We start from the raw sequence: 17,780 nt of genomic DNA on the forward strand, positions 1-17,780 counted from the left end.
TGGTATCGACCCCTATCTCTCTATTTCTTTCTCTCTTAAGAGAGACGGGGAGAGCACGCGGTTGGACGACTACGTGTATTTTAAGATTGGCGTGTTGCCGACCGGTTTATTTTTGCGAGTCGCCAACCGGCCGCGTATCCTCCTCTGATACGCTCGCTCCAAGGCGAGAATTATGCGAGCACCGGTGACACGCAATTAGCGCGTGTACCCTTCCACGGGTAAAAAATGGTCGGTTTGAGAGAAAATATTTCGGTAGTATTTTCGGTATTATTTAGAACAGCGACGCAGGGGCTTTTTTTTCGCGGGTGGATGGTGCGGGGTGAATCACGCCATGGACCGGTTTTTGGGCGTGGATCGTTACGTGATACGAAAAATTTCAAGCGCTATTCTGTTCCGTCGATTAATGAAGTCTTCTTTTTTTTTTCTTGTATATATGTCTGTCGCTCCACTAGTTTGAAGAGATTCTCACGATGGCAGAACTTTGGCTCAGCCCTTTCTACCCTCGAAGACTTCGCGGGGATGGTTTAAAGTTTAAGGCTAATATCTTGGAAAGTATTTGAGCTTCGGTGGTTGCCATTCTGCGGAAATGATAAGTATCAACGTCGTTATGGGATTTTAAACATTAAAAGAGTATTATGTATCAGGCATTTTTACTGTCGGGGAAGTGTTTTGCAACTGTGTTTTTTTTCGCAGTTCGACCTTGTTTTATGGGAAATCATTTTAGATAAAAAGGATATAATTCAGGGATAACGTAGACTAACAATTATGAGATTACAAGAAACGAAAAAAAATGTCTGTCTTTGTTTCTGCTTTCACACCTGGAAAATGTATATCACTTTAATTAAAAGTAAACGCTGCGTTACAATACCTGCGTTCGTTAATTACGAATCCGTGCCACGGACAAATCACGTGCCCAGTTAATAACGTTTCGTATTCGGCGAAGATTTATTGGAATGGCTGCGGGACATCGAGGTTTCGTCGGGGTTTATGCCGTTTCCAGCAACGTTTGCAACTCGGTCGCGCCTGCGGTGATGCAATTTACGCGCGCGCTTCTATTGCATTCGCATTATCGCGCGCTGTTTCACCGCGTTCAACGAGTCGACACGGGTGGAAGGGAGAAGATAGGAACGAGAATTCTTTCTCACGTACCGTTTTACTGGCTGTTACCTGCTGGAAAATTCTGATTAAATCGTGGACGTATTAAAAATGCAATCTCATTGAAATCGAAATTCGTTCTGCTCAGTTGGATGACACGATCTGGTGGTTGTGGAAGGCATAAGTTATTAGATAACAAAAGTGGGATTCTAATTATATAGTTACAATTTAATTGTGAGTTAAGATTGTACACGCTTGGAAAGAAACACTAATTAGTGAATTATTGCTTGGTGTATCTGACAGATACGGAGTCATAACGATAAAGATACAAAATGGTGGATTGAGTTAACCTCGAATGAAAAAAATGCAGTAGATCTACTCTGAATGTACTATAGTTACAAAACATCAGGTTAAACAGAGAATGATATATACCATTACACAGATGAGTGGACGGTGTAAGATCAAACGATTACCAGACAAAATTCGAATTATACAAAAGACAGACAATGTCCCCCACTTCCCTGAAACTATGTATTATTCCTGGAGTGAATCTAACCAGCCATGCGGTTGTCAATACGGAAGATTAACTTCAGCTATCACAGGATATATTAACGTATTCAGACACCCATAAAATTCAGGAGTCACCCCGCAAGAGGGATCCCATTACCCCTCCATCATTTACATATCGCTTCCCGTTTCTCCACCGAAACCGAATCCAATCTCCCCACGGCAAAAAGCAACGAAGAAAAAAACAAACGAACAATGAGGATCATCTTTCTCCGTAGCGTCGTCCATAAACAGTGTTAATTTCTCTCGCGTCCAATGTTACCACGATGAAACAAAGAATTCTCCGTTTCGGGAATCGGCAACAGGGGGTGCTGCGCCTCGCTCGTGCCGCGCCTGGCTCGAGGTATGGAGGGAGGGTTCCCCCCTTATAAATTTCGCTCCCAAGGTGACTTTACAATTTCGTGGGAGATTAGAGCTCCTATTGGCCGAGGCGGGGGAGGTAGGAATAGCTGCAGAGTCGGCCGCCATGTAGATACGATTCCACACACCGTGAAAGGTACCGCCATGTCGCGCATCTGGGCAGAGAGACACGATCTCTCCCCCTCCAATGTTCGTGTGTGTGTTATATCTACGTGGCTGTGTCCCCATCGGCCGAACCGAGTGCCTGTGTGTACGAGTGTGTGTGCGTCGGGCGGATACACACTGGATAATGGGAGACACCCTTATGGATGACGTTTGGGCTCCACCGGGAACAATGGAGCCAACTCTCCTCCCCCCCCCCCCTCCTCTCACACCATCCATCCTTGTTGGAATCCTTTATTACCACCCGGTATATATACGAACGGTGTACCCTCATATATATATCCACCACCCCCTGTTACCCCCACACCATCGTTCACGCGCACGCGGTGCCCCCTCTGGTGTGATATGTACGTACGTGGAGCCACCACGCACACCAACCTGCGACCAGCTGTCCGACCAATCGGGATTTAAGCCTATTGCCCCGCCGTGATGGAAGGTATGCGTGGCCCACGCACACACACTCGCCCGTGACGAAGGAGTGCGTGAGCACCTGTACGCTCGTTTCGCCATCCGGGCCTTGTTTTTCTCCGGCCTTCTTACCCGTCCCGGGATTAAAGACACCCACGTCGCGGCCCGACGTGTATCCTGCGCCGGTCCCTCCCCTCCATTCCCCTCTCGAGAATGTCTTACTGTGTAGGCAAAAACTTGGCGGACGAGAATACAGTGAGTTAATGTTATGGAATATATAGTGTTATCGGAATTGTGGGAATATTGGTGAAACACAAGTACAAAATACAAGTAGAATTTTTTTTTAATACTTGGATACATATTTGGCATCAGCTGACGGGTGTTTAGTTTCAAAATGAATATTCTGGAAAGAAAGTAATTGAGTTCCATTTATCTTTGCAATACTGTCTAATCTTGATTCGAATTTCGTGCAATCGTAAATGACCAATTTTCCTCCAACTTTAACCTAGTCGAAGACGTTCCATATAACATTCGTGTATCAATTGAAATGAAATGTTAATACATTTATAGTGCAGCCAATCGTCTAAAAATGTCCAGAATTCGTTACAGTAAAAAGTCTAAAAGTATTCATTCTTTCGATCGCGACAGGACCTTCACGGAACCGAATAAACATCCGTTTGATTCCAAATTCGATAACCAACAAAAAAAACTGTTAAATATTCGCGAAAACATCCGCAGTGTAGTTGTAATATATACACGGTGGTGACAAACCGATTCGTACGGAATTAAACGTGGATACGAAACGAGACCCATAATTCTCGTGAACGAACGGAACGTCGAGGGCAGCTTTTAGGCAAGGCACCAAGCAGATGGATGAATCTACTTTCACGAGATTGCATTTCGCCTTCTATCTTTTGTCCCGTTCCCTTCCATAAATAGCTCGACACGAGAAAACGCCTCGGCCAGGACACACGGCGGCGGACACAAATCTCCCTGTTGTCGATGACGCGAACGTTCCCAGCGCGACGTCTACCTAGCCAGCCCCCAAAAGAAATATCCTTTATCACCGCCCACGTGCTTCCAAGCGCCTCGCGCGTTCAGATATGAATGTATATCTGCTCGCGTATAGGCACTGCGCCATTATTCATACGTATTCATGCAACATGGGACAAGGTGCTGTCTAGGATCTGGAACAGGAACGACGGGTTCCATGAATAGATAAGGTGATTATGCGACACGACGGTAGTCCTTGCTCCCCCCTGACTGGTGGAATTTTTGAATACTGCTTCTCGATCGAGCCCATCGAACGCGTCCATTTGAATTCTGGCTGAAAAGCACGGCGATGGGGGAAATTGGTGAGTGCGACAACAATCATCCGCAAACGATTAAAAATAAAAGTCACCGAATTATGAAATACACGTCTCCCAAGAAACAGCCTCACGATTCCCCGAAGTGAAATTGCATCCCATGACGGATTACAATAACAGCCCACTCCAAAAATCCCTACGGGGGTCCCTCTTGAACTTTTAATCACGTCCTCCTGCGTCCGCCTTCTAAAAAAAGCCACCGTGTATGACCAAAACAACTAATGTATTCGTATACGTGACATCATATAGCAGATATGCCTGCTTGTCCCGGGCGTCGTTCGAGGAATTCCATAGACAATACCGACGAAGGTGAAAGAAATCCGCCATAGGGGGGACACATGGGTCGATCGCATGAACGAAAAAGCAGCAGTGCCTAGTTCGACCACCGGTCACAAATCGTTCGTGTCGTGCGCGCTCGCGCTGTTCCGAAGACGCTGGCTGGCGTCCCTCTTTGTTCGGCCGGCGGGGTCGAGCGGTGCCCGGCACGGCCGGGATCCATTCATAAATATCTCAAAACGGCTTAATTTCGCGGCACTGCGGGCGAATAAAATCTCGAGTCGGTGAAAAATGTAGACAGCTCCTCCGCGATGGAGGAAGGTAGGAGAGGGGAGGGGGAACCGGAGAAGATACGGCCCAGCCACGACCCACGAATCGCTTGATCGCCGGTCTCGGGTCACTGCAGACTCCGCTAGAACGAACCAGCAACGGGGAATCCTAAGGAGGGGGAATACTCGCGCAAGAACGAGACGCAGAGAGATAGAGTGCGGGGAAAAATGTTCACGATAACTCCACTGCCCTTCGTTCTCTCTTTTTCTCTCTTTGCTTCCCCTCCACTGTGAGATACCAAACTAAGGTGAACGGGCCGCGATTTATACAGCTAATCCCTCGCACTTTTCGTGGCCGATTTGCCTTTCGTTAGTGCAGGTATATCTAGGGGACTAGGCGCTAATTCACCGCCATTGGACGATAGCGTCGTACCCAATGGGAGGCGATTCGATTCTCGCTTCTCGAAATTTTTGGGACCCGCCATGATCGAATCGTTCTTATCCATTGTAACTGTTCGATGAAATGTTTCATGGGAATTAATTCGGGGATATTTATTATGAGGAAAATGTGGGCCACTCGAGACACGAACTTTGAGCCTATAATAGAATGTAGTCTAAAGTTTTGGATGGACTGTTTAGACCAGATTTTGGTATGGGTCAGAAGTACTACACCTGGGGACCACTCCTTGTCGGTATCAAGAAACCTTCAAACAGTCATCGAGGATTTACTATAATCTGCTAAGATTGATTAGAAATGATTCGTACATGTAGTGATTCCGTAACATTTATTACATCGTTAAAAAATGATCAGTTACTGTTAGATCAATCATGAACTTACTTCTGATCGATAGTATAAATCCAAGCCCACGGTTGAATCACGAATCCACTGTTCGATTCCGGCAAACACGGGGAGGCGTCCCACTATCCTCGTTGGAAAAGCGTGCGCGCAGTGATTCGCGAGAATGCTCGTTCTGGCATGAGATACCGTCGAGCGAGATTCATTTATGGTAATTTTATGCGCGCCGTTTATCGCGGGCCGATTATTGTAATCGGTACACGAAAGGGTTCACGATTAGATCTACCCGTTAATTTAACCGTGACGCGGCACAGCGTGTGTAACCACGGTGGCTCGAGTAGAAGCGAGGAGGGGAGAGGGAACAGAGTCGAACGAGCCTATTCGCGAGGTCTCGCGATACATTTCGATCGTAGACCAGGCCCCGGATGATGTACGCCGCAATCTTTCGAATCAGGCGGCCGTTATAAAATCGCTGGATTTATCCTCTTTCGAGCGGGAGCAGGACACGAGGAGCTTAGATATCGGCCTCGAACTGGTTGCGTGTAACGAACGCGGAACCAGAGAGAACCAACGATCAGAAACGCGCGCATTGCTTTCGAACCCGCTTCCAACCAATTACTGTTCGGTCGCCTCCGTCTTCGTCTAATCCCCGTTTGAACTATACTGGAGAATTCCTATGGAACCTTAATGGATCTCGATCTCATTAGAAGTCGTGGGGCCCCCTTGATAGGGGGTCCACGCACCATGTTCACCAACGAATTACTCGCGAGCGCTTTGTGACTCATCCGAATCTATATTCCGCGAACACGCGGTTGCTTTTAGCGGATGAACGAGAGGAACGGTGGACGTGGGGGTTGGGCGGGTGTCGTTAGAGGGAGATGCAGACGCGATGAAAATTGGAGCAAAGAGGAGCCTCTAACCGGGGATATATGGGAACGCGGTGGCAGTAGAGAGAGAAGTGTCGCGGTGTCAATGAGACGTCGGGTACCGGCCCGCGGAGCACGGGTCTCACTCGTGTTTTCGGGTGAAATAATAACTCAGGGACGCGTAAATAATGCCGAATAAAACCGACAGGATAAGTGGGAAACGTACGACGAATAAAACCCGACCCCCGTGCGAATTTACCGGGCGATCGAAGTCGTTCTGGCTGTCAGTGGCCGTATCCCGTTTCCATTTCAAACTGTACTCGCCTCTAACGCCACCGTCCGCCCCCTACCGGCTCGTGCTCCTTTCATCGTGCGTCCGTGGCGTTCGTTCTATTTTCGAGCCGGGTCCCTCGGCTAAAGTGGACGTAAAGTGTGCACTATGTGTTCCGGTTTATATATTAATCGATTTACGTCACGTCTGTGTGGTCCTCGTATAAACACATCTAGTACTTGGCGTTGCACTTGGAAATTTGGAAAATCTCTGATTATAGGGCTTTGATGGGTGGGGGGGATCTTTCCCGATGGAGTGAGGTGAAGGGAGAAAATTCTGAATAATTAATGTGTATTTAGTCGTTACTACAGCCTGTTATATTTCATTTCTATCCGTTTTGATGCTTATAAACGGGGAGCCATTGTGCTTTAAATACATATTCATGTCTAGGAAAAATGATATAGAAACATTAATTCTCTCATCTTTAATCCTTGCGTTTTCTGTATGAATAATAGTTATAATTAGACAGCCGATTTTGTGCATTTATCAGAAATGATTAATGTGCAAAATACAGTACAGTGAACATTTTTGTGAAGGTTATTATAAATTTCACTTTACTTTGAACCTGACCATACCTTTGATGAGGGAAACTAATCTTTGATATAATCTCAGTTCAGTGACTTAACCTATAAAAATCAAAATTTGCATAAAGATTCGTAGTCTAATTAGAATATAACGTCGCTAACTCTTTAGACCTCAGAATGCCGCCCACAGATATTGCAGTTTGTCGCTATGTATTATTCGAATAAAATTCTGCCGAACTCCACTGACCAAATTCTACAAAAAAAAACATTATTTCAGACTCTATAACAAAATCTCTACCCAAGAGTTAAGTGTACACAGTCCTCCCCAGAGATTCTCTTCCGCCATAATGGTGCTGGGTAACGAAGAAGCGTCAGATGGCCGAGAGGAATTCACGTAACGGGAACAAAAGCGCGCTGATACTCGGCGGACGGTGAAAAAGCGTTGACCGATAACCGCGAAGCACCACGGCCACGATAACATGGCCAATGTGGAAAGGGGGAGGGGAAGGACGAATGGAGAGAGCGACTTAAAATGGCCGTTAAAAGTCTCGCGGTTATTGTTTTCGGCCGCGTTTCGTGCGTCGTTCCAAAGAACCGAAATCGGCGCGGAGGTGCGTAAGAGGCGCGCTGTTGACGTTTAATCGCTCGCCTAGATTTACGACCGGCTGCCCTATTGCCAGTGCCATTGCGAGCCTCTAACCCCCTCCCCTGGCCGGGCCATTCCGTTCCGGCCGAAACGAACGACTGTCCGGTCCACTTCCACTCGAAACGTTCGGCCACTTCCGTTCCGGATCCCCAACCCCCGACATCGTTGCCCCACCCTCATTTTCCGATTGTAAATCGTAATCGGGTTTACGTTCCTCGTTGACACTGTTGTTTTGACAACTTCCATTCCCGTACCCGTCGTCCCTTCGAGCCGTGTAACATTATGATTTTTTTATGGCTCCTAACGACCACGCTCCGGGTATAGGTATACACCACGTGGCCCACCCGGATGAATCGTACCGCTCCCAGCTGGGCAACTGTACTGCCCGAACGGCAAGAATCATTCGCGTTCAGGGACGAGGGGGAGAATGGACCCGGCCGTTTTGCGGCGCGAAGGACGTAGTAAAGAGACTTTATATTTCGTGTGGCACGTGGACTGAAACTGTTTCGGTCGGTTACTGCTACGAACGATGTATGTAATGGTAATTCGCCAACGGTTAGTCCATCGAGGGTTAGAGTATAGTTGCGTTTCTACGACCAAGACGACGTGATTGTGTACCTGCTGATGACTTTCAAAAGGGAACTGCCGATATCTTCGGATTAACGTCATTTTGGATAGTTACGTGGGATGTTGGAAATGATGTTACGCTCTGGTGGACCATTCTGCTTGGGATCCTGGAAGGCTTTTTGAAGCATCTTTGAAGGAAGTATTCAGTAAATCATCGATGAGTGTTCAAAGGCTTCTCGACACACAAAGAGAGGTCCCCAGGTGTAATGCTGACTTTTTACATAGTGACGTTTAACAGAGTGATAGAGCTTGGAATTCCATTAGTTTATTAATTTTCACTGCCGAGGAAGTTCCGAACACTCATCGACGATTTACTGTATTTGTTTCTCAAGTGGTCTAATAAAGTCCCTGATTATTATCATCATAATAATATATACCCTTAATATACTAAGTACTCAATTTACAACCTTTGAAGTGCTAGTCCCCAAACTGTCTGGAGAAATTAAATGAAATTCCGAGTCTGCTCAAAAGTAAAGAATCAGACTGTCTATTTTTCACGAATATCTATTAAACTCTATCTACTAGCCTCTTGATAGACACTTCTACAAATATATACAAACAGTCGGCACATATGGATAACAAAATAACGATAGACGGAGATAGAAACTAATAAAACTTGCATGAAACCTAGAATTTCGAGTTCCATCCGTGATCGTTGAACGGAGCGCGCAACATGGCGGTTGCCAGCAGCGTCCGAGCACCTACATATGTACCTATCTGGCACAGAAGCTAAACGAACACCCTATGATTTTTATTTCACCGCCACGGTATGCACCTTTCCCCTGGCTGCGATTGCGAATTCCCTCCACGCGATATGCAACGATTTCCATGCGTTTTTCACGGGATTGCGCAATCCCGTTTCTTGCGTCAATCGTCGACAAAAAGGCTCGCGAGGTATTCCCGCGAGTATTTAGCAAGATTTCGTGATCACCACCGCTGCGGGAATAAAAATACGATGCCTCGACGAGTATCGTGGGGAGTGACGCCTCGCCGTGGATCGTTTTCCCTCTGAGTTCGATACCGGACCGCGCTGATATAGGTTTGATGGCCATGATGGTCAACCTGACGCTGACATTAACCGTCCTGGAAGCGATTTATTGCCCCTCCGGTTGTCGTCCAGGGCCTGGGAGTATGGAAAGAAACCGTAGATCCCTGTATACTGCTGCTCTGTGAACCCTCATCCGTCTCCTGTGTCAATTGACACATTTTTCTTCTAAGAAATAACGTTATTCTCGATTATGATAATATTAATGATACTATTTTAAACAAGTTAGAAATTTAAATGTCTATCTTTTTATTATATTGATTTTTTACCATTGTGTCAACACGGGCGTAGCCACCCCCCTCCCCCCAGGAAGGAAAAAAGTGGCTTTCACGCTACTTTAGAAGAAAAAAAATTGGACTTTGACCCTCCCCCTTTCTGGAGGAAAAAAATTACATTGCCTCCACCTGACGGATAACCTGGCTACGTCCATATATGTCAATTTTATACCGAGGGACAAATTGGGAAAATGAGGAACGGATGAGGGTTAACGTGTGGAAAGAGAAAGATCTACGCGAAGAAACATTTCTTCCACTTTTATTTTCCATCTCTGTCGGATGGCTTGGAACTGAAAAATTTTTTATTGAAGGGAATCTTTTGTTCTTGCACCGGTGGAATAAATGATAGAAATAATGAAACGGTTCTCGTTATATCGAACGAAACGAGATAGGACGATAAGTGGCCAACGACGATAAGGGAATATTGTAATGAAAACGGAGTACAGCTAAGTGTCGTTGTAAAGCTGCCATTAAGCGGTTATAATTGCCGTTTATCTGTGTTCGCTGATTGTAAATAATTGGCTTTTATACACGGAGAACAATTATTTATATCGGAGCGATTAAACTCTTTGTGTCTATCATTCGGGTGTAATAAAGCTTCTTGCACGGTCGTACATTGGAAAGTTTTGAATAGAAGATTGTCGATTCAGGGTTCTCAGACAGTATAACATGCAAAAACAATACCGTAACGGTGAGTTGTAGGTAATAATTTAGCAGGGAGAATGTTTCGGGTTGGATATTGAAGTGCTGAAAGGAGTAATTTCAATGGTGATTCAACTATCTTCTGAATATTCGCAAATTAAACAACAGAACTAGGGTCTGTCGAAATGACCGAACGCTATAAATGCATAAAATCCATAGTCTACCGATAACAAAAAGTGGAACATACATGACCACATGTCCAGAAGACTAAATATCATCGCTGAACAGCACTGGCTATCTATTATATTCTGCATAAATTCTGCACGTTAACTATTCACAAGATAAACTTAAAGAATTTCCATCGTTCCAGCTAATTTACAAAACGTAAAGATAAGTCGACAAACACCCCGGGTGTAATTCTGAGCATAGAATTTTTCTTGTCAACTGAACGACTCTTTAATATCCTTTATGTTAGCTAAGATCGTAACTTTCAATAGCAACCTAATACAACCCCGTATCGATGTTGAAAAAATCATAAAATTTTCCGTGCAATTCAACGATGGTCGAGATTTCGAATAAATTCACGGGGGCGGCGGGATGATAGCGAGGGGTGTCGGTGGCGCATTGATAGAATCTTGGTAGCTGGAACATGGGGGTGGCGGAGTTAAAGGGAAGGGAGGACAAACTTCCGCAATATCCCTCGTCTACGCGAGGAACGGCGAGGCGGCGTGCGGCGACCGAAAGCAGATATTAAACTTAATATATAGCCGCAATTAGGCGCAGGCCTTCGCCCCCTTCTCGTTTACAGGCTGCCGTGTTATACCGGCGTGTCACTCCCGTCGCCCTCCGTCGAATGGACCGCCGGGTGTCAACTATAAGCTCCTTTGTCCCTAAATCACTCGCAACCCACCGCTAATTAGCTAGAATTCTTAAGCAGAAATCGCACGGATCCGGACGATCGCCGTCGACAGTGCTGTTTGATCTTCCCCGGGGTCGTTTAATTGGTACATACAGGCAACGCTTTGAACATTAAGTAACCATTTTCATCGGACGATCACTTTGTTGCAAACGAGATAATTCACACTTTGCTTTCAGTGTTCCTTTGCCTCTGTCGTTAATCCACGATTTATCGATAACGAATAAATACATACGATTTATTAAACAAGAGACTGCGGATTTTATGTATTTATAGCGTAATTGCACTGTGACGACAGTACCAATAAAATGTAAAACTTCAAACAGATTTAACCCTCAGAGATCACACTAGTGCGAATTTGCACCAGCGAAACATTGTTTCATTTGTGTTTTAATATTTTCATAATTAAAAAATTGTGTTTCACTTTTGCAATTATTACCATTGAATTTCTGAGGAAATAATTGTAAAATAAGGAACATGAAATCCGTCATTCTAACGGGTTTGGTTGTTCTCTCAAGCATAATTTACATCCTTAAAGGAAAAAGAATTTTTACTTTTGTCTCCACAAATTACTTACAAAATTCGTCGATTCGCATAAATATCTGCAGTCCAATAAGTCCATAAAGTCAACGATCCAACTCTAGAATTGTATACACACCACAAGCAATACACTTTCAGACAATCGCCACTAATGTAAAAAAAAAGCAAACAATTTCAATTACAATGCTTCCTCGTTGATTCGCGATTTATCAATTACCCGATCGTAAACCGCGAATCAATTTATCGGTATTATTTGCAAACAACAATGGCCCGTAATAAATCGGTCTAATAAACGACCGTGGACGACGGTTTAGCGGTAGCTAGAGGTTATCGGGTCGATAGACTCGTAGGCGCATATTACACGCTTCTGTCGTCATTTTTTTCCCCCAATCGGCACTGCTAGTGGGGTTATCGGCGATCACCGATCGCGGGTTATCGCCTCGTTGCGGTGCGTGAAAATAACCGGCTAACTTATTCGCCGACCAACGATTTCCTTTCGCGGCAGCGATCTCCTCCTTTCTCCACGTCTGCATTTTTCCGTACCTATCCGTAGGCTGTTTGCAGCGTTCCTCGCGACGTGCGTCATCGCCGAGCGGCAAAAACGATTTTCTGAATCGTTTGACAGAGATATTTACGCGAGCAAAAAGTTGGAAAACATTCGAAGTTGAAGAATTCTATAAATCGAACGCTCCGGAACGTAAACATGCTTCATGCACGGATGTTAATCCGATTGAAATCTTGTCAAGATATAGGTCGAAAGAGGCGTTGAGAGAAGAAGAGGTTATCTATAGGGTGTTCCAATAGTACGGGCACAAACTGTGTAGCCTGATGATAGTCAGTCTTTAAGGTTCCAAAATTTCTTGTACTATACGGTTGATGTCCGAAGAAGATCAATCGTACATCTTTGGTGTTATGTTATCGACGATGACTTAACAGTCTTCCAAACGATCGAGGCAATATATATAATACAATTACTTGTCCGATAAATCGTGTCGTCTATGATCCGTTGAAGACCCCATTTCTTTCAACAAATCCCACCACCACATTCATCGTCCACAACAGCCTGTATAATTTCCACGCGGATATTATCCAGATCCGACGAAACTGTCGATAACGTATCGCGTCAGCGGTCGCTCGATGGATTCGCGGATATTTATGGCGGCCGAACTGCTGGGACAATCAGGCTCTCCAGTTGTCGGAGAATCAGCGAACTTGGGTGAGGAACGGTTAGGCAAGCGGGGTCGGCGGCACAGAGAGCAGGAGGGTGGAGGATGCAACCGGAGGGTTTTCTCTCGCCGCTTGACTCGCCCCTGGCGTGATGTGCCGCCGGCAGGATGGAATGGTTTTCCCTCCGGTTGCCAAGGTAACCTATGGCCCACCCTTCGGGGGTTCAGCAACCACCCCTGTGTGGCTGCACCGGGCCGCGCGCACGGGGCTGTACGTGAGCCCCGAACTCACGCACACACAACCCCACCCGAAAAACCACGTTGCCACCCTTCCCCTCTCGCTGCCTCGTGCGCACACACTATGATCCCACGGGTGTTCTCCTCGTGTACGCACCACTACCACTAGTATCATCCCAGACCTCACCCAAAGAGATTCGTGGACGGCTCACACGTACGTACACACATGTACAGCGAGGGACACGCACACCCAGTCAATCCTGGACCGCACTCTGTGCTGCTCGAACGGCCATGCTGAATTCAATATCAGCATTCCCGGCATTCCCACCGAGCTTGAGACTACTTCTTCGTCTTCTTCCTCTTTTTTCGGACTTCGTTCTCCTTTCTTCGTAGTCGTCGGTTTTGAATGATGAGGACCGGATGGCTCGACAGAGCGTCACCGAGTCTGTTCCTCGCTATTGAAACTGTCCGTGATGCTCGGGTAACGGCCGGGGAAACTCGGGGAAAACGGGGTGGTTTCAGAACTCGGTCCGAAATGAGTTGGACGGGGGGGATTTGCGGCTGTTCGCCGCTGGAACTCGTTCGTCTTTATTTTACTGCGAACGGCGGAACGAAGTTTCTCTCGGTGACGGAACTGGGGAATGGCGTGGAAAGGGTTTTCGCGAAAATTTTTTACGCCTCTTTGGCGGTTTTTTTTTTAGAAACGTTCTTATCGACGAGTGGTCTATGGACGTTAATTTTTTGACAGTTTCTGAAGTATGGACTTCGTTTCGAAATGTACGACAGGGTTCGAATGTACATATGTCGTGTGAATCAGTTTCTGGATCAAGGAAATTTAACACTTTGACGGTCACACACACTTTAATGAAGTAAACATTTTTTTGTCGGTGTTCAAGCTCACCTCAAGGTCATTAGTTAGACATACACTATCGGCCAAAAGTATGGAATCAGGTTTGATAATTAAAGAAAAGAGAAAATATTATTCTACAAAGATTTAATGAAAGTATTAGATCTAATAGAAGAACATAAAATTAGTAAAGGATAAAAATTAAAAAAAAAAAATTATGCACGAAGTGTAAATATTTTCAATTAATTGCTCAATAATACCAGATTTTAGAAATAAAAGGGAACTCTCGATTGGTTTGCAAAGTGTTAGAATATTTCCATACGAAAATCGAGTGATCAGAAAATGGTGGCCAGCCTCCGGCGTCCAGGCGTGCGTTGATACAGATAATCATTTTCGAGCTCGGTTGTACATTGGAACGTTAAAGAGACGCGTGTGGTTCCGGTGCGTGACTCGGCGAGAGACGTGCTCGGGAACAGAGAGAGACTCTGGCTATCTTTTATTGGTCGGTAGCGCGTATTTGCTTCATCACGAGGCAATAATATGGCCACTGAGCGTCTCCGTGAGAATGATGGTATTATGGCTGTCCCCGCATTTGCGGTCGTGTGGAACCGGTTTCTTTAGCGACGAACCGAAAATACGGGGTCCCCCTGGCCCCTCTTTTCTGTCCCCCACCACTTTGTCGACGGTCAAAAGTGAGATTACGCTCGAGCCAATTGCGAAAATTGCTCGTGAGAAATTTATCAATTCGTCTCCGTTACGATCCCGCGAACGTGTACTCTCTCTTTCGCCGCGTCCCCGACCCTGAATTGCCGAGGTGTCATTTTAAATCATTCGTGCCGTCGCCGGTTCGAGGCTGGTGACTTTGATAACACGATTATTTAATTTTATTAACTGTTTCTGTCTGGGAGATTGCGAGTACAATTGGTAATAGAGACGTTGGTTGACAGCACTCTTCTTTTAGGAGTCGATGATGTTCGTGATTTATGTACTTCATCGTGATATTGCCTGAATAACAAACATTTTTAATAGTTAATGTGTTAGTGGAAAGAAGACTAGCGAAATTTCTTCAATCACAAATGCTGTTTGTCCAGTGTACTTTCACTTCCATTTCAATTTTCCTTCAGGGTGGTGTAAAAACCTTCAATGGTACTAGAGATGATTTATCTGAGAAATCCTGAAAAATATCAGAAGAGTTCTGAAGAATATCTGAGGAATTTTAACTTCAGAAACGATCGCTGATAAAACAATGTCCAGTTCGAAAATTAAACGAACCGGAATACCTTGAAGAAGATTCAATTCTAATGCTTGGTCCCAGAGATTAAGAAAACTGTCACAAGATTTTTCTTGGAATTAGATCTGCTATTTTTCCACGCAATCAGTTCGTCAACAAAAATGGCATTATTCCGTAACGACTCGAACGTGTCGCGAGTGTCTGTCACGAGAAAGCTTTACCACAGCCCGAAAGCAGTTCCTTCAGGGTACGGGGGCCCAGATGACGGACACGAGTTTTTACCTGGTTAGCTAGCGCGGCGACGCAACTCGATGGCTACCTAAACACCGTAAAAAATTCACCGTACCCCGTTTTACGACTTTGACTCCAGGCTGGAGAAAGTTGGCCGTCGCAGAAGGCATTTCGTGAAAGGGTTCGCTTCCCCTACAATGGGCCACGAGACTTTTCGGGGGGGAAACTTTCTTTTTTTTTTCTTCGTGTCTTTTTACACTTCTGCCTGTTGGGTTACCTCGTTCAACCCCTGCAATAAACTGACCCATCCGGGCGCCCTGCTTTTTTCTTTTCCGGCCTGGGGCCCGGAAAAGTGAAAGTGAGGAGAGAGTTAAGATTTGTGGTCACCAACGAAACACGCAGGTCGCTCGGAACACGGAAAAACGGAACGTAAACTTACGTAACAAAATGCGCTACGCTCGTAATCTGGGGTGTACCTTGTTTCGGTCAGTCGAAACGGTCACGAGTTAGAGCCAGTTCGTGCTTTCGAAGAAACGTGAGATTGGTGACATTCGTACAGTTAACGGAGGGATTGCTTGTTCTTGTGATGCACCGATCTGGAATTATTAAAAACTACCCTACGTTTAACCCCTGCCTACTTACAATAGTAGCTGGTAGTGGTACTTGAACACAAGTGTCTGTAGTGCGTTTCAAAACTATAAAACCACCTGAAACTTCTATATATTTTGACTGAATAGCTGGGAAAGAATAACGAAATTTTTATTTACATCAATGTACAGTGTTTCTCTGTAGTAATGAAGTAATGCCTTTCAATGTGGCTGCTGTATACGATATATTTGACTTAATCGAATCTTAAGCGCAAAATACAGGAATCAAAAGTTTCAAGATGTACTGTATTACATTGAATGATATTGAGTCGAAATTGGAATTGAATGTTATACGTTCTATTTTAAAAAAATTAAATTATTGATGTAGAATTTATCCACGTATACCTTTTTAATATAGTAAATATTGAAAATGTATGTGCCATTTTGTCTGAAACTGACACTGAACAGTGCGCAAGGGTTGAACCCAATGGATTCGCCGATCGTTTCGATCGCGCATGTCTGTAACGGCTAATTTGCACGAATAATCGAAGCGTAAATAGTTAACCACCCGAGTCGATATTACGGGTCCACCGTGAGCCCTCTTCATCAAATTGGACCCCGATGAGCTAGGCTCGTCAACAAGTTTCATTATCGTAGCCATGTATGATAGACTATCAATAGCAAGAATACTAGGGAACGTTGGAAATACCTCGTGTAGCATAAGGGGTGAAATAATTTAAACCATAGATATCACCTCTTCCGTCGTATCAGCGAATAGAACTCGTCTTCAACATCGACAACAGCGTGAACGAAAAAGAAATCGTTCGTTTTTCAACCGTGCGCATTGCTATTAATTATCAGTCGATCAGGCAACCCTTTGCATTCCTTGCACGCTTGCCCAGTAAGTAAACAGTCAACTTCTCTACCATCGATTCGCCAATGATTACCAAATATCAAAAACAAGATGATCCAAAAGAAATATATCAGTAAACGTAAACTTTGAATCGTCAGAATTCGTCAAATCTCGCGGCTCTGAATTGACTGTGGTAGTGCAAAGGGTTGAACGGTACGGCTGGTCCAGCATGAAAAAACTAACCTAGGCAAATCTGCGTTTCTGACGTTTCCAGGGCCGAACGGGTGTCCGAGGCGCAGGGGCCGTCAGACCTACACCCGGTTCCAGACCCTCGAGCTGGAGAAGGAGTTCCATTTCAACCATTACCTGACGCGACGGCGGCGAATAGAGATCGCGCACGCTCTCTGTCTGACGGAACGGCAGATCAAGATCTGGTTCCAGAACCGGAGGATGAAGCTGAAGAAGGAGCTCAGGGCGGTGAAGGAGATCAACGAGCAGGCGAGGCGGGAACGGGAGGAGCAGGACATGATGAAGAAGCAACAGGCGGAGAAACAGGCGAAGATGCAGCAGGAACAGCAGAGCGCCGCCTTGCAGCATCAGCAGCCGCATCATGTTAGCGGACTGGACAAGACGCAGAGCGATCTACTGAAGGCGGTCAGTAAGGTGCCCACATAGGAGACTTTTCTGGGCCGGTTGTCTTTCTTTTAAAGAAGAAACAAAAAAAAAAAACGAGGAGACTGGACACGCAGCGTGTGGACGCGCGCGCGCGCAGCAGCAGCAAGCAGACATCGTACGCGAGAAGCGGGAGAGAGCAGCAGAGCCCAGTGTGTGTGTACAATGACCACACGCGTCCTGTCGTCGTGTGGAAGACCTTCGGCGGGATAGACGCGCAATGGCGTGTGTTGGTGGCTCTCTT

The 17,780-nt window shown here is 45.6% G+C and overlaps 1 protein-coding gene across 1 annotated transcript in view; it reads left to right on the top strand.

Moving 5' to 3' along the window:
* The window catches only part of LOC107185304 (homeobox protein abdominal-A homolog), a 50,546-nt gene extending 33,007 nt beyond the window's left edge, over positions 1-17,539 (top strand). Inside the window, exon 3 of the mRNA XM_015572965.1 lies at positions 17,139-17,539. Coding sequence (XP_015428451.1) covers positions 17,139-17,539 — 401 coding nt within the window. The remainder of the gene's footprint in view (positions 1-17,138) is intronic.
* Positions 17,540-17,780: the final 241 nt, after the last annotated feature.

This window comes from Dufourea novaeangliae, unplaced genomic scaffold, assembly GCF_001272555.1.
Source record: "Dufourea novaeangliae isolate 0120121106 unplaced genomic scaffold, ASM127255v1 scaffold60, whole genome shotgun sequence".
In the NCBI taxonomy this organism is placed as follows: Eukaryota; Metazoa; Arthropoda; class Insecta; order Hymenoptera; family Halictidae; genus Dufourea; species Dufourea novaeangliae.